General features: G+C 38.4%; 3 protein-coding genes across 3 annotated transcripts; 2 read left to right on the top strand and 1 right to left on the bottom strand.

Moving 5' to 3' along the window:
- The first annotated feature begins 64 nt into the window (after window positions 1-64).
- LOC137961983 (histone-lysine N-methyltransferase ATX4-like) lies at window positions 65-9,814 on the top strand. Its single transcript, XM_068808658.1, has 24 exons — window positions 65-1,367; window positions 1,469-1,524; window positions 1,602-1,812; window positions 2,261-2,389; window positions 2,647-2,745; window positions 2,878-2,946; window positions 3,039-3,107; window positions 3,277-3,368; window positions 3,488-3,571; window positions 3,678-3,813; window positions 4,735-4,831; window positions 4,943-5,042; window positions 5,181-5,305; window positions 5,582-5,727; window positions 5,828-5,932; window positions 6,425-6,489; window positions 6,609-6,834; window positions 7,318-7,410; window positions 7,522-7,578; window positions 7,659-7,748; window positions 8,091-8,177; window positions 9,098-9,172; window positions 9,284-9,384; window positions 9,585-9,814. Exons 1-24 carry the CDS (start codon window positions 381-383, stop codon window positions 9,673-9,675), a joined length of 3,390 nt encoding a protein of 1,129 aa, XP_068664759.1. The 5' UTR covers window positions 65-380; the 3' UTR covers window positions 9,676-9,814.
- Window positions 9,815-11,157: 1,343 nt separating this feature from the next.
- LOC137962832 (uncharacterized) lies at window positions 11,158-19,326 on the bottom strand. The gene is made up of 5 exons (XM_068809928.1): window positions 18,229-19,326; window positions 14,598-15,258; window positions 12,009-13,446; window positions 11,817-11,900; window positions 11,158-11,552 (listed from the first exon to the last, which is right to left on the bottom strand). The coding sequence occupies exons 1-5, from the start codon at window positions 18,947-18,949 to the stop codon at window positions 11,205-11,207; spliced, it is 3,252 nt and encodes a 1,083-aa protein (XP_068666029.1). The 5' UTR covers window positions 18,950-19,326; the 3' UTR covers window positions 11,158-11,204.
- A 2,743-nt stretch (window positions 19,327-22,069) lies between these two features.
- On the top strand, window positions 22,070-25,463 carry LOC137963709 (uncharacterized). The gene is made up of 6 exons (XM_068810879.1): window positions 22,070-22,289; window positions 22,468-22,521; window positions 23,170-23,243; window positions 23,424-23,541; window positions 23,877-23,935; window positions 25,103-25,463. Exons 1-6 carry the CDS (start codon window positions 22,170-22,172, stop codon window positions 25,182-25,184), a joined length of 507 nt encoding a protein of 168 aa, XP_068666980.1. The 5' UTR covers window positions 22,070-22,169; the 3' UTR covers window positions 25,185-25,463.
- The last annotated feature ends 1,535 nt before the right edge of the window (window positions 25,464-26,998 follow it).

Here is a 26,998-nt window from a genome sequence, read left to right as displayed (position 1 = left end):
ACTAAAAGGAGAAACAATTCTAATATTTTATTGTAATCGTATTATGTATTTATTTTATCTATCCTTCCAGTCGAAGAGGGAAGACAGTTGAAGCCCACGGCACGGATGAACCCCCAATTCCACAACGGCCGGAACTCGAGTGCTGAAATTTAATTCCCATTTATTTAGAAGCAATTCTTTACGCTTTGCTTCCAATCCTACGGAATTCCGCCGAAGATTGGATTATTTTATCTCGAGAAAGAAATTTTCCTGGAATTTGCTTTTGGGTCGAATTCTGCGAATTCTGCAGAGCGAACCCTCGTTCGGTCTGCCAGTTTAGGGTTTCCGAGGGAATTTCATTAGGGTCGCGGTCGTTTGGTTTTGTTATCTTTTATTTCGGGATGATAATCAAACGGAGTCTCAAGTTGAAAATGCCGAATCTGAAAAGATGTAGAGTGCAGGATTCCGTCTTCGAGGACGACGAAACGCCTTCCAAGGAGAAGAAACGGAAGTCGAAGCATAATGCGTTTTTCCCTATTGATCTACTTGGGAGCGTTTCTGCCGGAAGTATTCTTTTCCCTGCTGAAGGATTTCGCCGAAGGTTTGGAGAAGATCACGAGGATTTCAGCAGCGCCGCCGGCTCATGGTGCACCGAAGTTTCCTACTCCGGCGAAGTCGAATCTGAATCGAGAAGCCGAGACCGCCAGAACGATAAGAGCCCTGCCGAGGTAATCCGGCCCCCACTGGTTAAAACGTCGCGTGGACGCGTCCAGGCACTTCCTTCCCGTTTCAATGATTCTGTTCTTGAACCGTGGAAAAAAGACAAAGGCAAAACGAAGGCCCCGGAATCTGAAATCGAGCCGGAGGGCACGCCAAAAAAGGCGAATAACGAGAAATTCGGCTTAAAGAAGCCAAAACTCGAGATTGAGGATAGTGAACATCTTTGTAAGACGGAGAAAATTAGCTTCCAAAATTCTAATTTTCCAACATTACTGGACGGAGAGGAAGAGCAGTCTCTATGGTTCAGGAACTTTGACGGCAGAAAATATTCTACTTCACGCAGTTCTCTTACGTCCATTCACGAGCAGTTTGTCGAGGTTGATAAGTCCGCACCATTGATTCAAACTAGAAAGTCGCCAAAAGATTTAGGTTCCGCAGCTGTTGAAAGAGCAGGAAAAGAAAACATTGAGAAGAGGAAAGATTTTTACAGGCCGGAAGAGTTTGTTTCGGGCGATATTGTTTGGGCAAAACCGGGAAAAAGATATCCTGTGTGGCCAGCTATTGTAATTGATCCCATGCTGCACGCTCCTGAATCTGTTCTGAATTCGTGCATACCAGGTGCTATCTGTGTCATGTTCTTTGGTTACTCTGGAAATGGAAAAGAAAGGGTAACTCACGTTTCCTCTCTTCTCTGTCTCTCTTCCTGTATTGTCATCTTATACTTATTCATGTTTTAATCAAATATGTGTTTGTTACTGGTCGTAATCAGGATTATGCATGGGTGAGACACGGTGGAATTTTTCCATTCATCGAATACTTAGACAGGTTTGTGCTCGTAGTTTGTGCTTAGTACGTTAAAAATCAAGAAGGTATGCTTCAGGGTGGAATTATTGTTCTTTCAGGTTTCAGGGACAGACTCAATTGTATAAGAGTAAACCAAGTGACTTTCGGATGGCTATAGAGGAGGCATTCTTAGCAGAACATGGTTTTGTAGATATGCATGTGGAGGAGATGAGTACAGCTGGACACCAAGGTTGTAGTCCATCTGCTCCAAGAGAAACCCAGGAGGCCACTGATTCAAACCAGGATCAGGAATGTCTCTCTCAAAATGTGGCAAGTCTTTCGAACCTAGCCTAGACTGAATTATATATAGTCAACACTTCTTCACAAGCATATTCATCCATCTTGACCACAATTTTGCTGCTAGTATTTTATTTAAATCATATGATACTTGTCTTTCGAACCTAGCCTGAATTATATATAGTCAACACTTCTTCACAAGCATATTCATCCATCTTGACCACAATTTTGCTGCTAGTATTTTATTTAAATCATATGATACTTGTCTTGAATGTGTATATGATTGTTGCAATTTCTGGAATTTTTAAGATGAAGTCCAAATTATCTTTGCAAAGAGAAAAATCCAATTTATCTTTGCAAAAAGAAAAATCCAAATTATCTTCATTTTGTGAAAATGTGTTACTTCAATCAATTGTGAACGGCCATGGGGCTCAACTTCTCGTCCATTCTTTTGTACCTTATCCTTACTATTTTTCTGTAGAAAGTTGCTGGGGAAAGAGAATTGGAAAAGGTCTGTGATGGCTGTGGTTCACTTCTTCCAGAAAAGCCACAGAAAAATGCAAAAAGCTATCTTACCAAAGGCCAATTGTTATGTCAACACTGCTCAAAGGTTTGTATGGCATGTTAGCACATCATCTTATTCCACCATTAGGTGGGCGATATTTGGCATATTTCTAAAATTACATGTTAGGACAAAAATATGCATCTATTTTTGTTTCCTTGGTTTCATCTACTGAACCTGAGAGATCTGAATGGGATATTGATTGGTTTGATGCTGTTACGTGCTTTCCATAGCAGAAAGTTTCTGCATTTATTGCTGGAGTTCAGGTCTATAACTTGAAGTTGTTCGAATTTTCTTTCTTTTAGGAGGTAAACAGAGACCGGACATTGGCACGAATTTGTGACAGCTGTGGTTGCCTTAAATTCATTAGCAAAGGCCAGACATCATGTACACATTGTGCTAAGGTTTGACCATCATCTCGAGGGTGTTTCAGAATAACTGCTTAGTGTCATCAAACATGTGTTAGAGTCTACCTACTAACAATTTCTGATGTCTGATGAGCTTCTAGTGGTTGGTTTAACTTTCTTTTATTGCAGTTACTAAAGGCTAAACAATACTGTGGCATATGCAAGAAAATTTGGCACCATTCTGATGGTGGTAGTTGGGTGAGACACGTTGATGCTCCTTAAATCTGATTTTCCTGTACTATCTGTATAATATTTTAATGGCTATTGTTGGCACTTTCTTTCTGTTGCAGGTTTGTTGTGATGGGTGTAAAGTTTGGGTTCATGCTGATTGTGACAAATTTTGTAGTAACAATTTTAAGGTACATGGATGTCTAATGGTGTCATCCACGTTATCCTCATTTGTTGTCTGTAACGATTTCCATTATTCAAAACATACAGAAAAAAGCTTTATATATTCCTCTATGATGAAATTCAATTGTGAAGTCCGATAGGTTGTTACTGATTTGATTACCTTTTCATTTGCCAAAGGATCTCGAGGATTCGGATTATTTTTGCCCTGAATGCAAAGCAAAGGCCAACTTTGATTTGTCGGATACAGATAAGCTGCAGCCACAGACTGTGTATGTTGATCAATTTAACTTTCATCATAGTTGTTTATTAATCTTAAGATTTGACATCTTATATTGTATGTTGAGCTTTACGATTGATTAACTACTATAATAAAACTACTTCTGAACAGATCTGGCAACGAACATGAGCTACTTGACCAGGTCCCTGTTGTGTGTTCTGACGTGGAAGCTATATACTTTCCATCTTATCATTTGTAAGACTATTTTTAGACTTTTTTCAAATTTTATGGTTTGTAGAAGGTTTGAAGAGTATCCTGCTTCTTTTGTACTGATTTATCAATACTGCTTCTTTTGTACTAGAGTTGCTTGCTTGTGTGGCTCATGTGGTTCAAAGAGGCGATCACTAAGTGACTGGGAAAGGCATACGGGGTCGAGGAAAAAGAACTGGAAAATTTGTGTTAGAGTGAAAAGTTTGATGATGTTGTTGGTACATTGGGTATGAAAATGAAATGGATTTTTTTCTTTTTTCGTTACTTTTTGAGAATTGAGTGTTTCATCATAATCATGCTTATTGGAACATATCATAAACACTAATAATTGTTATTGTTAATTTTCTCTGAAAATTCTTGATTTTAGTACATGAATGTTTATTCTGCTACATGGAAAGCTGTTATCTGCAGTTAATTTTGTTGTGTTTGATGTGAAACTTTTGGTCTCAACAAGCAATGACTGCATGTGGGGCCCATGCATACAGATTTTGCATTTTCTTAAAAGAAGCATAAATACTGTAAGTTAAGTGGTTTGAGTACTGAGATAAATATGAAACTCGTGAAGTGAGTTTTTCTTTCTACTTTTTATTTACTTTTAAGTTCCAAAGGTCCTGTAATTTGGACTGAATTTTTTTAAATTCATACCATCACTGTACCTTTTGTGAGTTACCTGAACTATGCTCTAAGCTGTTGGCTTTAGACATCTGAAATTTGAGCCTGTGAAACTAGGAAGTCGTTGCATTTTATTGCATTTAAAATTCATTGTAGTACTATCCTTGTCTTACATATGCATCTGAATGCTTGCATTGATGATCATCTAATTTCTTTCTGTTGAAAAAGTTTTTTTCTGAATGTAGTATTGATCTTTTTGCAAACTGTAAATTCTATAGAAGCTTTTCTATTTGCTTGCATTTGGAAACTTAACCGGGGCTGGTGTACTTACTTGGGTTGCATACTAGTCTATAAGTATCCATCAAAGAACTCTGCTGTTCATCCAGGGGTTTTGCTGGTTCTGCAAACACAATGCATCTTGTTTCATGTAGTAGATGGCTCATCTGTTTGTTCATTTATCCATACACTTTTTATTCAAGATATTTGCATTTCATTAACTTTTTCTCTTTGTTAACTTTTCCCAATGAGTGGTGCAGATTTCAGAATATCAATCACATATTTCTCCTAATGCTGTTACTATTAAACGGCCTCCTATGAAGTCGAGGAAACAGAAGCTGATTTCTTTCTTGCAAGGTAAACAGTTTGTCTTTTCTGTTATTTATTATCCATTTATCTCAGTACCCTGTGCTAAAAGGTTCTAAGAGGTATGGAAGAAGTTAAATAATTCTGATTTTGTTGTAACAGAGAAGTATGAGCCAGTGTATGCCAAGTGGACCACAGAAAGATGTGCAATTTGTCGATGGGTAGAAGACTGGGATTACAACAAAATCATCATCTGCAACAGGTTTTTCCATTATGCACTTTGTTTTTTTGTCTTCTTGGTCAATGTGCACTGTCGTCTCTGAAAGCCAATTTCAGTGATAGGAGAAAATTCTCAGGAACTGTGTAAGATATACCACTTATATACTCCTTCATGCTCCAGATGTCAAATTGCAGTCCACCAGGAATGTTACGGAGCCAGAAGCATACGTGATTTTACTTCTTGGGTTTGCCGAGCATGTGAAACACCTGATGTCAAACGGGAGTGTTGCCTTTGCCCTGTGAAAGGCACGTTTGAAGATTTATGAGTTGCTTATCACCTTTATATGAGGCCTTGTCTTTGGAATAGCTTCTATTTTATTCTTTTCTTTGGATGATTGTTTAAAACTGTGAAAACGCTAATACGGCATGCCACTTTATTCTTTTGTTCTGGTGATCATAAACTGTGAAGCACTAACAAAGCATGTTACAACTATTGCTTAAAGCAGCTAAAGGATTTATCAGCTGATGGGAGATGTAATTAAGACGAATGTCATATGCTTCCTTTTTTTTCTTAATCTGCAGGGGGCGCACTGAAGCCAACTGATATTGATTCTTTATGGGTTCATGTCACGTGTGCTTGGTTCCAACCTGAAGTTTCTTTCTCTAGTGATGAAAAGATGGAGCCTGCAGTTGGCATCCTGAGAATTCCTTCAGAGTCATTTGCAAAGGTTCAAACGTTATTCTTCGTAGAGCTTGTGGGGTTTTAAGAGATTGCATTATCCGCTGAAAACAATACTTATTTGTTATTCTCATTCATTGGGTGTTTAGGTTTGTGTCATATGCAAGCAGGTACATGGTGCCTGCACACAATGTTACAGGTGCTCCACATACTATCATGCCATGTGTGCATCAAAGGCAGGATACCGCATGGAGGTAACAACTGAAGCCTTCTTGCTATTCATGGTGATAGTGAAAGCTTGTTTTGGAAAATTGTTTGCAAAAATTGCTATTAGAGTGGCTCATTCATATGTAACTCTTCTGTCTTCAACATATGAAAATGGAAACATTAAATGAAATACAGGATACTTATAGTAGTGGGGGAGAAAAATCTGTAGTATCTGCATTTACTTCATAGTGATCATCACTGTGAGGAATCAATTGTGCTTTTCCAGACTGGAAAAAATAAGTTATTTATAGTTTACTCCCAAAACAATTTATGTTGTTTAATGTTGATTGAGACACCACCATTAACACAGAAAAATGTTAGTTCCAAAATAAGAAAATGTGTTTTTAGCTTCCTCATCATAGTTCCGAGTATATTATGGTGATCATTAACAGATGTCAAAGTTTCATTTGGGCATTATCTTTTCAATTATCAAGTATTTCACTTTACCAATTACATGTGTTTGTGCTTGTTTCTTTCAGTTGCATTGCCTTGAGAAAAATGGGAAACAGATAACAAAGATGATTTCATACTGCTCTTTCCACAGGTACCCACTTTTCTAGCTCTGCTCTCTCTCTCTCTCTCTCTCTCTCTCTCTCTTTCTCTCTCTTCCTCTTCCCTTGTATAGTTATCCTGGTTTATGTAGTCTCGTAATCTTCTTGGCAGGGCTCCAAACCCAGACACTGTTCTAGTCATTCAGACCCCCCTTGGGGTTTTCTCAGCTAAAAGCATGCTTCAGAAGGAGAAGCGGATGGGTTCAAGATTAATTTCTTCTAAAAGATCAGAGGTTCCAGAGGCTTCAAAATTACAAACTCATCAGAAAGAGCCTGAATCGGAGACTGAGTCTTCATCTGCTGCCCGCTGTCGGGTGTTTAAGAAGGTGATGAACAAGGTAAACTTGCACATGCAAAGCTTGTGCATGTCAACAATTTCTTGCTTTCTTAACCAATGCTCATACCTATCATTTTTTATACTTCAGGTTACTGTATGTACTGATCGCCATCTCATATGCTATAGAGTGCAGAATGAAAATTATTAATTCTTGTTTCTTACTGCATTCACACTGGGCTTTAAACATTTAGTATTTCTTATCACCAAACCTGTGACACTTTTGTTTTTTTTTTCTGTCTGATAATCCCATTTTTTAGAATGACTGAAGTAATTATAAGTGTTTTTAATTTTTTATTTTATTTGCTGCATTTAACTATTCTAAAGGTTTCAGACAAGGTCTTAAAACACCAAATACGTGACTGAGAAGTTGACCAGCCTTTTTGTTTTCCTGTTCCTTGAGGGACAGTAGTCAGTGTCAAATTCTTTCATCTTATATGACCCTTTGAATTTTTTTCGATTTTTAACTTCATTCATTGTCAATCAGACTGTAAGAAAGGCTGAAGAAGCAATTGCTCACCGTGTAGTTGGACCATCTCATCATTCTTTAGATGCCATTGAGAGCTTGAACTGTTTCAGGGTAATACTCTGGTTCTTGTTTATTGGATAGCTTTATATACTTTCTTTCTTTTTCTTATATGATCAAGAGACATAGTAAGATGTGGTCACCTTCATTATTGTTCATTGACAGGAGGAAAGGGATCCTAGATCATTTTCTACATTCAGGGAGCGTCTTTATTACCTACAGGTAAAGTACCTTCTCTTTTGTCTTTAGGATACTTTCGTTTAACTTTTTTCGTTCTTATCGATCTGTTTGTCTATCTGCAGTCAACAGAACACAAGCGTGTTTGCAGTGGTAGATCTGGAATACATGGATGGGGTCTCTTTGCAAAGAGAAACATTCAAGAAGGAGAGATGGTAATCTTTGATTCTGGGTCAACTGTTTTATGATCCTGAACTATTCTGTCAATGTGAATTTAGATAACATATCATTATACAAGGAAGAAATAAGTCTCAAATCAAATGAAGATATATGCAAAAGAAGAGGCAAAGCCTTCGCAATCAAGAAAACATTTTTGTGCTGTTAATGGTATAGGATTGGATGGCATGTATATGAATATGTAACAAATGGATTTCTTTCTAAGCATCCTATCTTTCTTTTTCTCAGGTCTGTCGAAGTGGTTGGCTAGCATTAGACGTTTTTTTATCCTAAGAGAAATGTCCTTGACTGTCTCTAATATATGATGACAATATCTGCAGGTTCTGGAGTATCGTGGTGAGCAAGTAAGGCGTAGTGTTGCTGATCTGAGAGAGGCTCGTTATAGGCTAGAGGGTAAAGATTGCTATGTGAGTATTCTCTCTCTCTCTCTCTCTCTCTCTCTCTGTGCTTTAGGCTTGACTTGCTCAAAGAATCTATACTATAATTTTCTTTTTGATTTCTTGACTTGACAATTGAGCATTTTGGGAAGCCTGTTCTGGTTTTTAAAAGATTAAATGCATTTAACTTGAATGTATGGCAGCTCTGTCCAGTTTGTTGCTCTTGAAAACTATCATTAAGGAAAGGGTATTGGTTATTATGTTGACAATGTGGATGATTTTAGTGTATGGATCAAACTCTCTGAGATTACCGCCCTGTCAAAAGGAAATGGCTCCAGAAATTAAAGGTCACATTTATTGCTAGGTTTGCCTTGTTCAAGCCTTTCTTCATTACACATCCACATCAAAGTGGCCTGAGGCCCAGCTTGAGCGCATAAACATTTGGATTCATGTTCAAAATATGTCTAACGATATGTTTTGAGTGTTATCTAAGTGCAACCTCCTTTACTAGGCTTGGGGCAGAGTTCAAATCTGCCTGAATGATTTACTAAATCATTCCATGAAGGATTTGCTTTGAATTATACTTGAAATAGTGTAGTTCTTTCTTGAACTAAGGGGTATTGCTCATCGTTGAGTTTGCTTTATTTTCTTATAACGGCTGCTAGATGACTGTAAGCTGCTTGCGTTTAGGTAAAATATTGTATTCTCATTGAGTATAAGTATTCTCCGGTTAGTGTTTGTTGGTTCCTGCTGAATTTTTTTGCAAGAATTTCTTCTCTTAGAAAGATTGTGACTTCAGATTCTTTTGTCATGTAATTTCTAGGTGTGGGGAAAATTCTGTTAGATAGCCGTCGTTTCATAATCTGTTGCGATTTGGATTCTATTGAACTTTACAATAAGCAGTCATTTCTCTCGGTCATTCAGAAATGTTATTTTCTATTACTCTGCAGTTATTTAAGATCAGTGAAGAAGTGGTGGTTGATGCTACTGACAAAGGCAATATTGCACGTCTAATTAACCATTCTGTAAGTCTCTCTGACTTGAAATTTTATCTTACCAATAAGCATATGATACTCTTATCCTTTCTGCTTCCTGCGAACGATTCTGACGTCTTTCAATGACTGTGTTTATGACAGTGCACGCCTAATTGCTATGCAAGGATCATGAGTGTTGGCGGTGAAGAGAGCCGTATTGTACTAATTGCCAAGATAAATGTCTCTGCGGGAGATGAATTAACGTAATCACCTCTTCCCCATCTCTCCACATTAATTTTTTTTTTTTTTTTTTCCAATAGTTTGCGTGTGATGTTTGACAAGCATTCTCTGGGCACTGTTATAGCTATTAGCATCGTAGAAGCAGCAATGAATGAGTGCAAAATCATTCCCTTCTTAATTGTGTTCCGTTAATGTGTGATATTAGTCCATTTCTTGTTTACAGGTACGACTACTTGTTTGATCCTGACGAATCGGACGACTGCAAAGTCCCTTGTCTGTGTAAAGCTTCAAACTGCCGGAAATTCATGAATTAGGTAGAGACTAATCCACCATTGTTTCTGTAATGCAAATGCTATTCCGTCTCACCTTTTTTAATCTACAGAATTTGTATTCTTTTTAAGCCAATTTGTTTCTAATTTTTCCGAGCTAAATAAAGCTGGGGGTTTCGATCAATGTAAATTGTGTATATTGGTAATGATGAACTATCGGCCTTTCAAGTTGTCACATACACAATTTTCAAAGCTAATTCCAAAAGGTCTTCTTCAGAATTCATTCAGCTTGTTCCAATCCAAAACCAAGGATTTTCATTAGTGTTTTTATTTTTATTTTTATTTTATCATTAGAAATTACAAGTAATGGTTAAATTAATATAAAATAAAAAAAAATATATTTCCTTCAGAGTAAAATTTTCATGTCTCAGTATTGAATCAGGTTGGATATAGGACTAAAAAAAAAGTAATAATTGTGATAATATAATACAGAAGATCACAAAAACGTCTTTAATGCTTATTAAAACCTAAAAATTAGGATAACTTTTATAAATTTAAGTCTTAAATCTTACATTGTCAATGTTATAAAACCAAATATAACTAAAAGATCTTTTACCTCCAAAGTACAACGATTATGTCATTTAAATTTTTTTTTTTAATACTTTGTTAATCACTCTCATATACCGAGGCAAGTGGTAAGAAAAGGTTTTTTTTAAAACCCACCTCACCGGAAATATGGCTGCTTACTCCTCCCTTTTAGGGACAGAAGCTCCAAGTTTCAGTGATCTCCCTTTTACGAAAAATATTTAATACTTTATTTTAAATACAATTATTAATTACTCTAAATTTAAGAGATTTCGCATTCAGAATAGCAATATCTAACCACCTACATTTGCATATATACATTATCATTTTAGTATCAAATGAAATTGACAATATCTATCATTTAAAAGACGACTACTGAGGGAGGAGACATATAAAATAACCTTTTTTTTTTTGGGCATAAAGACACCAAACACTAACCCTGATTTAGTCTTGTCACTGAACCTCCCATAAGTTAGTTCATAACTAGTTTTAGCATGTTGCCACTCGATTTCCTCCCATCTCATATTTCTAAATTCTATTTTTATTTGTATGTTAATTATATACTAAATATAACTCATAATCAGAATTAATTTGACGCTAGACAACCGATTCGAGCAAAAATGCCACTGTAGGCAGCTTAAAAAGTGGCCCGAAGCGCCCCCCCACGATCGCAGGCTGGCTGCCAACTCGTCAACAGTCAAATGAAGAAATAAAAAAGTTCAAAACGGTCTACAATTACCTGAGAGGCAACCACGCGGAAATGAAATGTTTCTCTCCACGCGCGTCACACCCAGAAGATCCACTGCAAAACACAAGCGAAACACCCTCCTAGGAAGGGCTTGTCAGTATAGAAATGCATGTCACAGAAACTGTACAACCTCAGACCACAAAGAACAGAAAGAAGACAAAAAACAGCGATTAAAGCATCTAATAAAGCCACGATTTGCAATAGGGATTGGCATTAAAAAGAGCATGAAATCAAAATTGTCTCAATGTGTACTTTCTGGAGAATTAGGTATCCGACTTAAATTTACCCTACACTCAACCAACTCTGGCCTCGAAGCCTCACAACCTTGAGAACCATCAGAAATAACAACTCCAGAAAGTGAATCACACTGACGCTCATAATGATTGAGAAAAGAATCAGCTTCTTTCCTTTCCTCAGCGGGTGGCAGCTTGGCCACCTTTTCAGCCTTCTCCTGCAAATCATCGATCCCCTCAGCTGCTTCCTCATCACGAACTGGAGATGGTTTATTCAGTGCAGCATCAGGATCTGATACTACAGAACTCTTCACTTTCATTCCTTCCTTCTGCTTCTTATAGAGTGCCATAGATTTCTACAGGAACCAACCAAAAATTTTAGACGAGTCATCTTCCATTGCCTAATTAAAAGTAACAATATGTCGTTTCTAGTGTTTTCCCTTCAAGGAAGTATCACCCATAGGGTTTGCTTCAAAACAACAACTCTGATGAATCCAGCAAGCAGATTCATCTGGGACAGATTTTTTATTTTGAACTTGGGCTGATCCATGACACACATATTATCAAAATGACCAACTATAGTCTAAGATCTTCTGGAAAATAGTCATCCAACAATGTACCTCGAAAACAGTTTCAGTAGACTCGGGGAAGAGCAAAGCCCTCAGATTGTTATCACAGCATATTGTCCTCACTGCTGTAGTGTCCTGCCAAAAGAAACAGAAGGAAAAAAGTTAGGACAAGATAAAAAAACTGAACAGGAATGAAAAAAAACAAAGTAATATGGCACTTCAAACGTTGACAGACTACAATACCTCTTCCCAGACATCCTTGGTGGTACTGATCCCAGTACTAAGGTCCTTTGCAATTCCCACCAAGTCCATGCACTGCTTATGCAATTCTGGAGAAGTAAGATCCACCGAGATGTCAAGCTTAGAAAGATAAACATGACAAAAACTGGGTTCTTCTTCGAGCTTAGATTGTTTAGGAGGCTCAGGAGTCTTTTCTTTGACTACGCTGTAACCAGCTTCAGCAGCTTTCTTTGCAGACGGGGTATTTCCAGATCTTTTTATTTCAATACTCTCAGCAGGCAACCGTTCAGGCCGATTCCGCTCATTGCGTGCCCGCTGCCCGGATTGCCCAGCAGTCCATGTTTCATCTGGTGGGACTCTTCCAGGATAATCTCCCTCTTTAGGACAAGCCTGAAATTCCATATTTACATTTCCATTTTGCCCCTTCCATAAATCAGTGCTGACATCCCACCCTCGATTGCCCATAGGCTGACGACTTGCGTCCCAGTCTGGCCTTGCATAAATATGCGATTCCTCTCCAAAGACTCCATTACCATCCCATCCATGCAAGTGAGGAACCGAATCATCTGAAGGATTTTGCCACCCAAATGGACGGCCAGGATCATGCCAAGGAACGCCAGTGTGATTCAATTCCAGTGAGGGCCTGACACCAAAAAGAGGTGAAGGGAACTGCTGGACAACAGGATGAAATCCACTGGCTGGTGGGCCATGTTGAAAAGGGATAAACCCATTGGTCACAGGTGGAGGCCAGTTTGGCACACCCTTCCAAGCATTGTTCCCTTGACCTCTGCCCATGCTACTGGAATCCCCACTTCTTTTAAAACGGTTCAACCTATGGTCACCAGTAGGGCCTCTAGAATCATCTTCTGATGAACCCATGAGGGATGGGCTTTCAAGTCCATGTCTAAAAGGAGGAGGTGGAGGGAGAACACTGGGTGAAGTGCTGGAGATAGAACTTGTTCTATTAAATGATGAACTAGCTGGAGTTAACTCTCGACGATGTGACTCTGCCTGGATAAAGTCTTCCCCTATGGGCTTTTCAAAGGGAAACTCTTGACCTCTATCATCATTAATAGAATATTCTCTAAGATCCCTGGATCCACTACTCCTACGTCCTAATTCTTCAATATCAAGATTCCGTCGGGCACTGGTTCGGTTTGATCGGTTTGAGTACCGTCGGTCCCCACTTGTGGATGATGGGGATTTTTCCGTCAAGCGAACAGGTGATACCTGGCGCACAGACTTTGGTGATCTATCATATTGGGAACCCATGACATTTTCAGCAGATAATTCACCTGAATAGCTATCAGTCTTCTGTTTGGGCTTCTCTATATACTGAGACTCAGAGGCCCTTTCAGAAGCATCTCTTGTACTGCTGCGTCGGTATCTTTCACTAGGCAATGAATCTCTATAAACAGATTCTGACTGCTTTGACTCATGCCTGAAAGCAAACAGAACACATAAATCCAATTAGTCATTTATTTTTTGAATGACAAATACAATCAGTAATTATGTATAAATTATAAACTTTCTGCAAGCAGGTTCTTGAAATCTTCTATGATTTCATTCTAAAAGCAAGTTAAGTTTCTCTTGTACATTGTCTCCTCTTTCTAATGAATCCTAGCCGCATCAGACAAAAATCAAAAGCCAAATTATCAAGTTTTTCCTTCTTAAAAAATCCAAATCTAGTTTTTGAATGAAAACTGGAAAGACAAAATCTACAGAATGGGAAGAAGTGGTAAAACAAACTGGGATACAAAAGTAAACTTTCTTACAGTTCTAAAAATCTCAAACTGAATATTGAACTTATAATATGTGGTGTTCACATAAATATCAAAGATAACAGAAAACCATAAGCTGTCTAGATAGATAGTTTAATAAACAACATGGGTGAAGTCGATAAAGAAGCTTCAAGTGGCACTTATACTTGAGAAGTGCTGAGACAATTGATCTAGCACTGGAAAAGAACAAAAAAAGCACACCTCGGCAATCAATATGGAAGCAACCAGAAAAGGTGTTGTTAGCATAGTCCTACCAACACTCATAGACCTCACTGTTGACCCATTTTTAGCAATGGTATTATTTTTAAGTAGGTTCTGAATGATATTTGATGAGAAAATGTTAAACAAGCCCATGCACATCCATGTAAAAGCCGTTTTAATGTGGTATACAACACAGCACCTGAGACCGTCATATACTCTAGTCAATACAATACAGGTGAAAAGTATATCAGAAGACAAGAATAATAAAAAAATAAAAAAATAAAAAAATAAAAGAGATGAGAGCAATAGCTCCAATGTTCTCATCAGGCAATGAACGTAGCCTCAAGCAAGAGAACTTTAAAAAAAAAAAACAATTTTGTTAAAGAAAAACACAAAACAGACAAAACAAACTAATGCTCACCACAGCCAGCAAAGACTTATTTCTGCATGTGTTTCTAGGCTTTTTATGATTTGCAACAATTACTCTTTATGATGTACTGTTTCTCCTTCAGGAACTTGTTCGATGGATTTTTTTTCTTGTCACTATAAAATGACTGAAATAGAAATTCAAGAAAAATTCAAAAAATAGAAAGTCAAGAAAATTAAGCACCTGTCCATATCTTTACCAGCATGAGTACCAGAACTTGGAGAATTTTTCTCACGGTTACTGCTTGGTCCAGAATCAACAGCCTCTGAATGGTGTGAACGAGATTTGGAACGCCTCCTCTCACCTGGGGAATCTACTTTGCTGTTGCTTGACACATTTCTTTCCACATCAGACCGCAATTCCTTTGCACCATGAGTCTTCAAATCATCATAATCCTCATTATCATCAGGAGACCTTTTTCTTCCATTGTAATCCTTGTATCTGGTACCTTGGTCATCAGTATGAGGACTACCTTCAAAGTTATTATCCTGAAACTTAGCTTTCTTGTGATGGCTCTCCAAAGTCTTATTTTCATCTCTAGAATATTTATTGTCAGGCCTATCAGTTGTATGATCTCTAGAGGAGCGCTCATCTCGATACTTATCATCTTTGTTCCTATGATCTCTCTCAAAATCCTCCCTGTGCTTGTCCTTATACCTATCTTCTTTATGTTTTTCATCTTTATATTTCCCATTCCTCTGGCGGTCTTCCCTTGACAAACGTCTGTCATCATCTTCATCATCCTTCACATCTTTAGTACCAGAACCATCAATTCTTTTCTTGGTTCGTTTCTCATATTCTTTCTCCAACTCAGGGCTGCACAACACAGCATATGCTGGACTCTCTGCAGAATTACAAAAAAAAAAAAAAAATTTACTGCCGCTGGCACGAAAGATGATGCATAGCTCAAAAAAAGAAACTTATCACCGCTGGCACATGCATTGCTCAAAAAAAAGAACAAAAAAAAAGGACCTTGTAATACAAAGCTAAATAAAATATTAAAATGTTCAACTATTCACAGAAGTTTTTCAGAGGCATCTAAATCATAGATGAATCACATAAATGAAAATCGAGAGGGAACCAAGGTCCATACTGCAGCAGTAACAGATGATAACATGTTATCTCCTTTAAATTGATTATAACAAGAAAAACAGACAAGGAAGTAGCTAACATGGACACAATCAGGATTGCTTTGGAAAAAGATCAACACAATACACGGTATTTCATTTACTTCATTTGAACGTTCAAACATGACAAACATTAATAGCAATGATACACAAATCAAGGGACAGACCGTACAACCCAAATAGAAAAAGGCCTAAACAAAGTATAGGATACTTCCTTCATATGGGCCTACTTTCTCGATACACAGGTGGCAAAGACAATCATCACAGACAATGTAATAACACAATAATCATACCACCAGGAACTATGCAAACTAACAAATTTATGCAGAAGGTAAGATAAAAGTAAGTGCACACCAGATACTTTACCATAAAAAAGGAGGTAATTAGCATGCCATATTTGTAAAGCGGTCTCAAAAAAGCAGTGTACCTGAAACATATCACCTACCATACAGTAGAAGTTTAGCAGAGCAAGGGACAATTCTAAATGCTCATCCAAATACAAGGAAGATTCAAGAACAGGCAAGCTTCACTGCATGATTGAATAGAGCACCAAAACATGGCCTCCTCTCAAATCGTGGGGCACAATACGCCATTACTTTACATGTAGTTTCTAAAATAAGGGGAAAAAAAGAGTATTACAAGGACTTTGTAGGGAATATGATTTCCACATTCTGATTCAACTAAAGACCATTCATCCATACAAAATGGTTCCACCACTCTTTAAGGCATAAGAAAATTCTTTAGATGCCAAGATTTGTCATCACCAAAAAGAGAAGCTGAAGTTGTTGCAGAGATGCAACAATTAAAAACTCAACCGACTGTAGAGGACTTGTAAGAGCTACATACAAGAGAAAATAAAAAGATAAATGTAAACTCTTATTCTCTTTTTTTTTATTAGATAAATGTAAACTCTTATTGTCTTTTTTTTTCTCTTTTTAGATGAAGTCCTAGACCCCGATGCTCACTTGACAAATAACCTCAGACTATTAATACATCAGCCCCCCCACCCAAGTCTCGCAACCATGCTGTCTTTTTTTTCAGATTGCATTCGTGTAACGCCTCAAAATTTGGAGCCTTGTATCTTCTATCCAAATAAATAATCAATTTCAACAATCATGCACGAATTGATGGGGAAATGAACAACAGAACATAAAGATGATCCTTCAGTTATGCTTCTATTAACTCAAAATGCTTTAGAAACAATTAACAACTCAAAAGGTACTGTGATCCACAGTGAATATTCATTGAGACATAGTCCATGCATCGTAGATGATGCTACAGAAAAATATGACCAAAAGCTTAACATCTAGATTCAGATATTTACAAATCCTCAACAGACTCCACAAAATAAAACATCTGCAATCATCTTTTCTAGGATGAGAAGTATCACTAACTTGTAGGCAAATGAAAAAGTATGAATTAATTACAGATAAAAGCTTTAAAACTCCCAGTAACAGTGCACATTTTTATCAAACATGATTTCAACAGCAATCATCTCTCTCAATTGCATAGGTGAGTAACAACTCATTCTTAGACCACTTTTGTCATCTAATTTTGAAGTCATACTTGTAATCACATTTTGAATTTTTACATGGGCAAGAAACACGTCCTCTAGGTCAATGTTAGTTATCAACTAAAGGGAATTGTTCGACTGATGAACAACCCAACACTGGTGCATCAATATGTTACTGGCCAAGATGGTGCATCAATATCTTACCAGCCAAGATGGTTCATCCACCAACTCTCTTATTTTAATCTGTTCCAATTCTTGTCAATTTTTTTCATCAGAAGCTCCTTTTTTCCAGACAATATTACAAAATGGCTAACAATAAAACACTAACATTATCAAGTTGGAATGGAGAAGCACACCAACTTTGAGCTCCGTCAGACACTGACAGTAGATTGAAGCCTACCACATCCACTCTGCTTTACTTTTTCAGATCCATCGGGAACAAGAAATAAAAAAAAAAAAAAGATTCTAATGTTTGAAACTGTTACATGGGATTCCTGTAATACAAGATTAATTTCCCAAGTACCAGAGAAGAGGAGAAGATGACATAAAATGAGGATTGCAACATAAACAAAAAATGAACCACTCATTTTCTCCAATAAAAATTGGTGTTGGCCTCTAAACACACTTAAAATGAGAAAAAGAAGCAACAGGACTACAGAGACTTCTTCCACTGTCTCACTACAACTTGAACCAAGAGATAAGAGAGAGACTACTTTGTGGAGTTTTAATACATCTTCTTCTTCAAATAAAAAAGACTACTTTGTGGAGTTGCAATTGCATTACTCCACCTTACATGCTACCCTACAAGAGTTCCCATTCCTACCTTGCCACATGTGTAAGGAAATCCCAAGTCCTCATAGTGAAGTTGCAAATCGCCTAACCCCCCACCCACCAACCAAAGAAAGATGGGAAAAAAAATGCACGCACCAATTTCGATGTTTGTTACGTCCTTCAAAACACTCAGACAAGCAAGAACACACAACAAAAGAAAAACGAAACAAAAAAAAGTGAACTGTGAATCCATGATAGACACATTCCGAAAATACATTTCACGTTCAGACTGCAGGATACCTTACCAGTATTTTAAAAATGTCGCTACCGTAAACAATTCGAGTCACGGTTTAGCAAGAAACAAGTGCATCGTAATTCAGAATTAAATAAACAGGTACCATACCAGTATTTTCCACCTCTTTCTTATAGTAACTCTCTTCGTCAACCATTTGGGCACCTTGCTTCCTACTAATTTCGTTGGTCCCAACGATATCAATTGATTTCTCACGCCTTCCATCTTGACCCTTTTTTTCCCTCTCAGAACCACGCTCCTTCTCTCTCACATCTTTGTACTGAAGGCACTCCTTTCTGCTTCCCTCTTTCTCCGATTTCCGCTTCGCATCAACCTTGGCACTCCCCTTCTTAGCCTCCTCATTATCCAGGGAAGAAACCAAAGACTCTTCTCTCCGATCACTTCCACTCTCGAGTTTTCTGCTTGACTTGCTCCTGCAATCAACGGTCACCTTTGACTTGGATGCCGACTCTGTATCAAGTCCACAACCATCGTTTTTCGTGTCTTTATCCTCCAAACCCCCATCCCGCTCATCGTCTCCCCCATTCCATCGATCGGATCCAACCGTCAAATCAGCCCGATCCTTTCGTCGTTTGGAACCCCCATACTCGCCCGAGTAGTCACCGTTTCCGGGTCCAAGCAGATCCTTAACTTTCCTCTTCTCCCCAGAGTCAGAATCTTTCAAAACCCTAATTCCCGAACTAACTACCGGTCCTTCTCGAGGCTTCCGCTCTTTCAAGCTGTCCTCCTCATCCGTATCCGTATAATCTCTCGCATCTTTGGAGCTGTACTTATGCTGCTTGTGAGACTTGTGTCGCGAACTCCGAGGCATGGTAAAACCTACGAGAACCTCAAACCCTAATCTCAAATAGCGCGATCGACGAATCACTAAAAAACCAAATATTCCTGCGCTCTTCAGAAAGAACGAAAGAGGAGACCGACTAAACAGAGCCAACAAAAAACTGGCCGGAAATGGTGACCAGAAATCCGACAAGCGGCGGCGGGAGAGAGAGAGAGCTTGTGGATCGAGCGACCGCCAAAAGCGAATGCTAATAAAAATAGGCGGGATTTCTGTCCGACGATAGCAAGAAGGAGAGAGAGAGAGAGATTGATAAGTGAAGGAGAGGTGAAAATGTAAAGGAATCGAGAGCCGCTGTGGGCGATGTGCGCAGTGAGGAGGGAGACGCCAAATGCCCTTTCCTGTAATTGTTTTTCGAAAATAAAAATGTGTCTCCGACGCGTTTCATTGCGAAATGAGGATAATAGCGTTAGTATGACGGAAAAGCCCCTGCACGGAACAGGGCTGAAGTAGTCTCAACTCTCGAGTCTCCACCGTCAACGGCTTCCTTCGTCGATGGGCTCCAATGTCCGCAAGGACTTGACAGTCCAAGTAGGGTGGCCCATCCATGGTGGACTCGGGGAAAGTGAGGCGGGAGCAGTCACGAGAGGTTCGGAGAACAGTGAAAACAAGAGACAAGACGCGTGCGCGAGGCCGCGAGAAGTGGAACCGGGTCCGGGTCGTCCAGATTGATCAGGCGTCGGCACTCCACAGCTAGGTATCGTATCGTTTGTTCATATAAAAGTGGCTTTGGGAAAAGGGTAAAGCATATCCCAAATAGTCTCTCATATGATATGCGAGACATATTATAAGCAGGGATGACATTCCATACATGTTACAGGATCAACTCAGTCCGATTCAACCTGAGTCAACTAGTTGAACAATATTGACTTGCAATGACCTCCTAAGGATATATTAATATTTTAAATAATAATAATAATAATAATTAGGAAGATAATAATACTATTTACATGTGGAAGTTAACGGATGACATTTTACACTTTCAATTTATATTTATATTACACTTTCAAAATAAAAGAAGAATCATCAAAACAGATAACAAATACGGGTGCAGACATGCGTTTGTCCCCATGCAATCGTCACACTCCTTTGTGTCCTCTCTCCGTCTGTTTCGTCTATTTTGTTGAAATATGTTGGGACCTATTAGGTGCGGATAGTTTGGTACTTTGTATTTGGCATGCCATCCCGCGTTTGAATCCCCGTGAGTTCGTTTGCATTTGGTTTGGCGCGGGAACTTTGCATTTGGCGGGGTGGGTATAAGTATGAGTCATTGGTCTCACTTAATCGGTTAACCTTTTCAGGTTGTCTTGGTTAGATACTTACGTGGTATCAAAACAGGTTTTGCCCGTCCCGACTTTGTATTTGCATTTTGTAAATTGTCATGGGGGTTTGGTTTGCGGGGTTGTTTTAGATCAGCTTGTCTGGATTATTTGGTCCTTTTTTGTTTTTCGACTTGCCATTCCAAGATCTCTCCGGTTGTTTTCACGGCGTGAGATTGTTGAAATTGTGAGTGGAACTGCTCATAGTTTTGCTGCAATTTCATGCCGATAGAGGGGAAGAGATGTCTTTCTGGGGAACTGGCTTTATGACGACGTAGGACTGTCTTGACTTGCTGTGCTGTAATGGAAATTCGCGAAATCATCGTCCATGGAGATCTTTAGCATCTTATGCTAATTCGTTCAATGAATCGATGGGCTTATCGTTGGTCTGTTGTGCTGATTTGCCACATTGTTGAAGTTCCTTTTTTTTTCTGTAATATATTTTTGTTAATCATATATTGACTGCTCAATAAATCTAGATGAACTCCAACGACTCAATAGAATCTCTCTCCATTTTGTCAAAAAAAGCAAAAAAACCAGAATGAAATTCTCTTCCTACTACATTTTTTGAAACGATGGGGGAAAGGAAAACCAAAGGAAACAACCCCGGAAAGGAAGAAAACAGACGGAAGTATCTGATTCTGGAGTTCAGAACATCCAATCTCAATTTCGCCGGTTTCAATTGCAACATAAGCCATAGGATGAGACAGTAGAAACAGTAGTCATCTGACATTAAAACAAACTGGCAGTGAAGTGTGGTTCACCATTTAGGTTAGGTCTGGGTATTGAAATCCCTAGTAACCAGGAAGAAAATTTGAATCAAGTTCTTTGACAATGCAGGATTGGTCGACCTTCTTCCAGGTAGGTGACGGTTGTTGTACAACAGAGAAGGCATACAGGTTTAACCCTTCGACAGCCATCTCCTCAAGTTCTCATTGGCAAAGTGATCTTCGCCATAGATCAATCACCTGACTCTGAAGTTGCTATTTCCTTCACTTCCAACATTGAATTTTCAGTCATCATTAGTCTCCAGTGGCCACATAATAAGACTGGGATTCCTGGAAAATTGCAGAGTGGTTCTTCAGTCAGGTTGGCTGCTGAAGCCGTCACTACCTACAAGAGAATCCCGGAAAACTCCTGGAGCTTTTCCACTTCCCAAGAATCCATCCCTCAGAAGCTCTCTAGCGGAAAATGGAGGAGCGAGCGGGGAATTTCTGTTCTCCTTCTCTACAAGATGAATGCTGCAGGGAAGGTACCGAAAGAGGTCCGCACTCCGATCCCACCGGAGATATTCGATTTGCTCAAATTTGTTTGTGAAATCTATTTGGACTCCAGGATGCTCGTTCGTCGAGGCGTTGATGGCTCTGCACTGCTTTTCACACCATCTAACAGACTGTACACAGAGAGGAATGTATATCTCAATTAATTGTGAATAATTTGGTATTTGTTTGTTCTAATATCAATCAGATTCTTTCATTCCATTTTGGTGATCTCTGCCTCTAAAATTACAAACAGAAGCTGAATCCTTTCAAGGGACCTCTTAAAAGCTGCATCATCTTCGCCGAACTGGAAATCCAACACCTGAAAAACTGAATTCGGGTAACTTCCATTCACCTGCAGTGAGGTAAACCACTGAATCAGTCTCCGAAACCTGGTCGTTTACATGATAAGGCCCATTAGACCGTTTGTTGGCGTGGGGACGAAGGTGATTGGAACTTGGAGGCCCATTGGTTCATTGGCAATTTGGCATACAACTTAGTGGTAAAAAGGTAATTCAAGTTGACACATTCGGCGCTCTTTTTTAATGAAAAATTAGGTGACGATTTGTGCAAACCTTGTCCGTCGATCGACTGTGACTTCCTCGAGCATTCACCATGCGGAATATAACTTCCACGGTGGGAAGTTTTCAGAGCTTTTTGGGGGGAGATGAAGAAGGCGGACAGGACGACTTTGTTGAGCAATCCAATGGCTGCTGTTCTCTCTCTCCTTCGGAGGTCTTTAAGGATCCCACAAGTCTTGCTCTTAGATTTTATTTTATTTTAAATTATTTCTACCTGTAGTGCTACAAACTCGTCCATTTGTTCTCTCTTGTGTGATTTTTACTCTTTCCGTCTTGAGTTCGTTCTGGTCTTTATTCTTCTCCTTATTTTTTTATTTTTATTTTTGGAGCAGAGACTCTATGGATTTGGTGGGTGTTTGCTGGCCGGTTTGGTATGTATGATTCTGGTATGACTGCATGATCATTTATCCTCTCCTTTCTCTCTGAATGACTTTGTTTGGCTTGTTAATAACTATTGTTTCCTTTGGATGCTTTCAATTCCCGTCTTTCAGACTGGTTAAATTTAGCTGCTTCCCTTAACTTAATTTAGATTGCTAGCTATAGATAACTGTTTCAAGGGGGGTGCTATTGATGCTCCAACTGTCTTTCATTGTGTTCATAATGGTTCATCTGTTTGGCAGTTAGGTATTTCTGTTGATCAATTGGCGTTTTATATGCTTGATCTATGTTGTAAATTGAATAATAAATAATGGTCTTCACTCCGATTGTGCCTTGTCAAATATAGACCACTCGTATATATTTTTCCTGATTGGATTGCTGTAGTCATCTGCTGGGACTTTTTCACTGGTGGTTCACAGACCACTGGCTCTGTCAGCCAAAACTGCTTTGTTGCACGCATACATCTGGTCTTGTGCCTTTGTTGTTTTTATCAGCATCAGCATCAGCATCATTCTCTTTCTGAAATTAAATTCGTGATGATTGTTCCAGTAGGAGAGGGTATATCTGCTCTATTTTCAATCTATTGATACAATTTCTGTTTTTTGTGTTTTATGGGTTGGTGACTTGACATGATGCCCTTCTTTTATTTGTCTAAGTCGTTGATTGCGTTTGCAAGACCAATCAAGTTTGCACTGTTGTTCACCTTCGGGAATATTTTGGCTGTTGGAAGGTTGGTAATCAGCTGAATCTAGGGCTTGAGTATTACTTTTTCACTGTGAACTTATTTAAATAGTGGGAACATTTTAGAATTCTTTGTACTTCTGATGCTTTTAATGTAATTTTCCGTAAATTCATATGGTATCCAGTTAAAGGCTAAACTAATTTTGTCACTCTTACTCTGTGGAGCCAGCACAGGATTCCTTATTGGGCCACTACAACAACTGAAAATGATGTTTGATCCTGTTCGCGTTGTTGCTACTGCCATTTACATAATATGCGTGGTTTTTGCACTGATCTGTGCTCTTTTGGTAAGTTCTCTGCTTGATATAGGATACTTTGATGATGCTACCATGGACGCTTAGCCAAAGTTCTTACTATCATAGGGCAGTCCTAATTATATGTATTATTGACCATTGGACTATCTGGTCGAGAATTTATTGATAGTGATGATTCTTCATGAAGTGAAATAAGGTTCAGTGGGACTTTTAACTGTTTCATCGGGGGTAGATACCATTGTAGAGTAAGGCTTCTCTACACATATATACACGTGCGTGTATTTTTTTAATGTGATAGTTATGGATTTTGGTTAACTTCTCAGGACCTTAACTTGGATTTGTCATTTAATAGGTGCTCTTTCTTGCAGATTCATAGCAAAATCTTAACAATTCTTGCAGTTATAATAGAGATTTGTGCACTTATTTGGTAAGCATACTCTTTGGCTAATGCAATGAGAATACAGAAAGGAAGACCCTTGGTCATGGAGAAAACCTCATGTGCATTCTTTAACCTTTTAATGTTCTTGACAGCTCAGGGAGCCTCTCTTTGCGCGTAGCTTATATAATCGTTTTTTTGGTACATGGCTAGAAAGATGTCCATTTCCAATATGATAAGATATTTGGAAAAAAAAATCTCATATGGTAAAATATGCACGACAAACAATTGCTGTGTGATACTAAAGAAAATTCAAGTACACATAATAAAATTTTGGGCAGATTCTCCGGAGTGAATGTTGCCCTTCAGAAGTAATAGAAACCAGAGTTGTGGCTGCTTTTGTGGTTTTCATTTAATTATCATGATTATTTGTTACTTATGTTATCTGTCACAATGTTAGTAATCTTGCCAGTAAAGAACCAATTACTAAAGTATTTTATACCTGGTATAGGATATTAGACGCTGGACATTTGGTTAAATGGATGACAAGTTTGCTATAGAGGATTTTTGAGCGCTGATTCAGTGGAGGCCTCCACGACTTATGCTGCAATGATTCCCAATAGCATGCTCTTTTTTTCACTTTCTCTCAATAAGTCATCAGATTTGGTGCATTTCATATCTTTCTTTTAACATTTTGAATTAAATGAAACTTATGATTTTATATTCTGGGCACTGCTAGCATGAAAATTTATGAATGGTTGGATATGTATCAGTTTGATAATTGAAACAGTCATCAATGTTTATACATGGGCCTTTGGCTCAATGGTCACATGGGACGATTTCTAGTGTGACAACTGTTTGTACATGAATTTGACGGATAAGGAGACAACTGTCTTTTAAGTGACAAATTTCTGAAAGAATAAACTCTATTGTTTTCTAGTTTGTTCAGGAGGTTGAATAACAAAGTAGTGCTAAACTTATGATCATATTCCAGCATCCCTCAGCTTTCCAGTTGACATTAATGTCTTTCGATCTCACGCATGTGAGGCAACTTTCATGAAAAAATATAAATTAGATCCCGAATTTCTAACTTATCGACTTGGAGTGAGTTTATAAGTGGGAACCTATAACATGTTATGCTGTGTTCTTACATGGAACTCTCTGTTGTTTTGTTTTTACTTTATTTCCTTGGTTCTAAATGCACTTGATTTCTTTCAGGTATAGTTTGAGCTACATTCCGTTTGCCCGGAGAATGGTATCACAACTGTTCATTAGTTGCTGTGACACCTCACTATTTTAACTTACAGGTAGAGTTCTGAGTGATTCTGGATGGCTGCAAGTTGTGGGTATTTGATACTTTGTGTCATTTTCCGTATTCTTTCCTCACTAGATCATGCAAGGTTTATTTGATGATGAATGTCAAAGTGAATTATCCAAGTGTGGTAGTTCTTATCGATGATGCAGTTAAGTTGTTGACTTCATAATTCATTTACAAAAGGTAGATTTGAGATTGAGGAAAATTGGCTTACATGTCATCATAGAGGGATGCTCTGGAATTACTTTTTTAATAATTAAAAAATCTTTATCTAAATTTTAATTGTTATAAATATTTTTTAGGAGAGGGTTCCTGGGGGGAGGCCCTTTCTCTTTTTTCCTGCAAATGGGAGGGTGAAGGAGGATGAGGGCTCCAGTAATGGTTATTTTTTTATTATTGTTATTTAATTATTATTTAATCAGATAAAAGTATTCTATGGTCGATGATTCATCATGAATAAAATGATTTTGTGAGATTTTCCCGGCACGAGACTTGAGAATAATTAGCCCTTATTATCAACTGAGTATGTAAATTAATATATTACCTTCTTTTGTTAAAAAATTTCATAGAAAGATTAAAAATTCAGCAACTGTGCTGTAGTTTTCAAAAAATAAATAGGAAGAAGAAGAAAAAGACTATCAAACAGGTATTGTGGTCTCTGAAATCTTGTCCTCTTCCTTCCCGCACGAGGATTTCTGTCAAACCTCCCGGTTGAGAACCGGACATATCCCCGCCTGTCGTCCCGCTGCGAAAGCTATTCCTGCCAGGAACATGACGCCAGCTCCATTTCATCAAGTTTCTTCAAGGAACCGGAGGGAATCCTGAAACTTTTATATAGTATTATCTTGCAGTGGGACGCGTGTAGGTGGGACTTTATCGAAAAAAACAAGGAAGCGCGAAGCAGAGGGTGTGTCTCTCATGCAAAGTCCTTCATGGAGCCCCTTTGAGTAACTGAAAGAGTGACCTTTTAAGGTCGGGAAGGAGCATTTGGCCATGCCCCATCTCCTCTCTGATCGCAACAGCCAATCCCCTTTATCTGTTCCTTTTCCAGTAAGTGACCTCTAGGTGTTCGCTAAAATGACCCAGTTGCTTACTGCAGGAAAACGACAGAAGAAGCCGGCTTCTCCATACTGGTAGGCCCTTGACTCCATTCTAAATTAAAAGCGTTGTTTGATATCTTTATTGTTATTACTCTTTGATGAAGCCATAGTTTTTTACTATTGCTGTTTCAGAGAGCATTAGATGACGTCAATATGATGACTTGCCTTTTAGATCATAATCTGCTCTTTGCTTTCATCTAAAGACATGATCCCATTTTGATTTTATGGTCGTCCGATCTTCTGTTTATTTTCATTTGAGAGTGTCTTTGTTGAAGCATTTCCACTTCTAACTCTCCCCAGTTTTCTGCTGTTAAGCATACTACACATCCCAAACAAATAGGTTCTTGTTTCTGTGATGCCTGTCAGTGTTGATTAAGAATTTGTTAAGATTCTTCTACGTGTATAATAAAAGCTTAAAGAAAAGAAGAATGAGTTCGTTCATGGAGGCATTTCTTCTAAAGATCTGTGACATGCTTGCCTGTGAGAAGCAAACTCCATGTATCATTAATTGCATGGAGAAATCAAACACCCGACTGCAAATGGGCACATAAAGAGATATCAACTACAGGAATAATTAAAAGACTTCTTTCTGACATTTCTTGATAAAGAAAAAGCTCATCATCGACGAGGCAGGTCAACGTTGTGATCAGAAGGAATCCCTAGGTGTAGTTGACACTAGACTTTACTCTTAAACACTTG

Source organism: Aristolochia californica, unplaced genomic scaffold, assembly GCF_029961685.1.
Source record: "Aristolochia californica isolate CCGP_79_NKW_82.1479 unplaced genomic scaffold, dmAriCali1.0.hap1 SCAF_4, whole genome shotgun sequence".
NCBI lineage: Eukaryota > Viridiplantae > Streptophyta > Magnoliopsida > Piperales > Aristolochiaceae > Aristolochia > Aristolochia californica.
The sequence above is the reverse complement of the archived record's forward strand: the minus strand, read 5'-3'. Positions and strand labels throughout refer to the sequence as shown.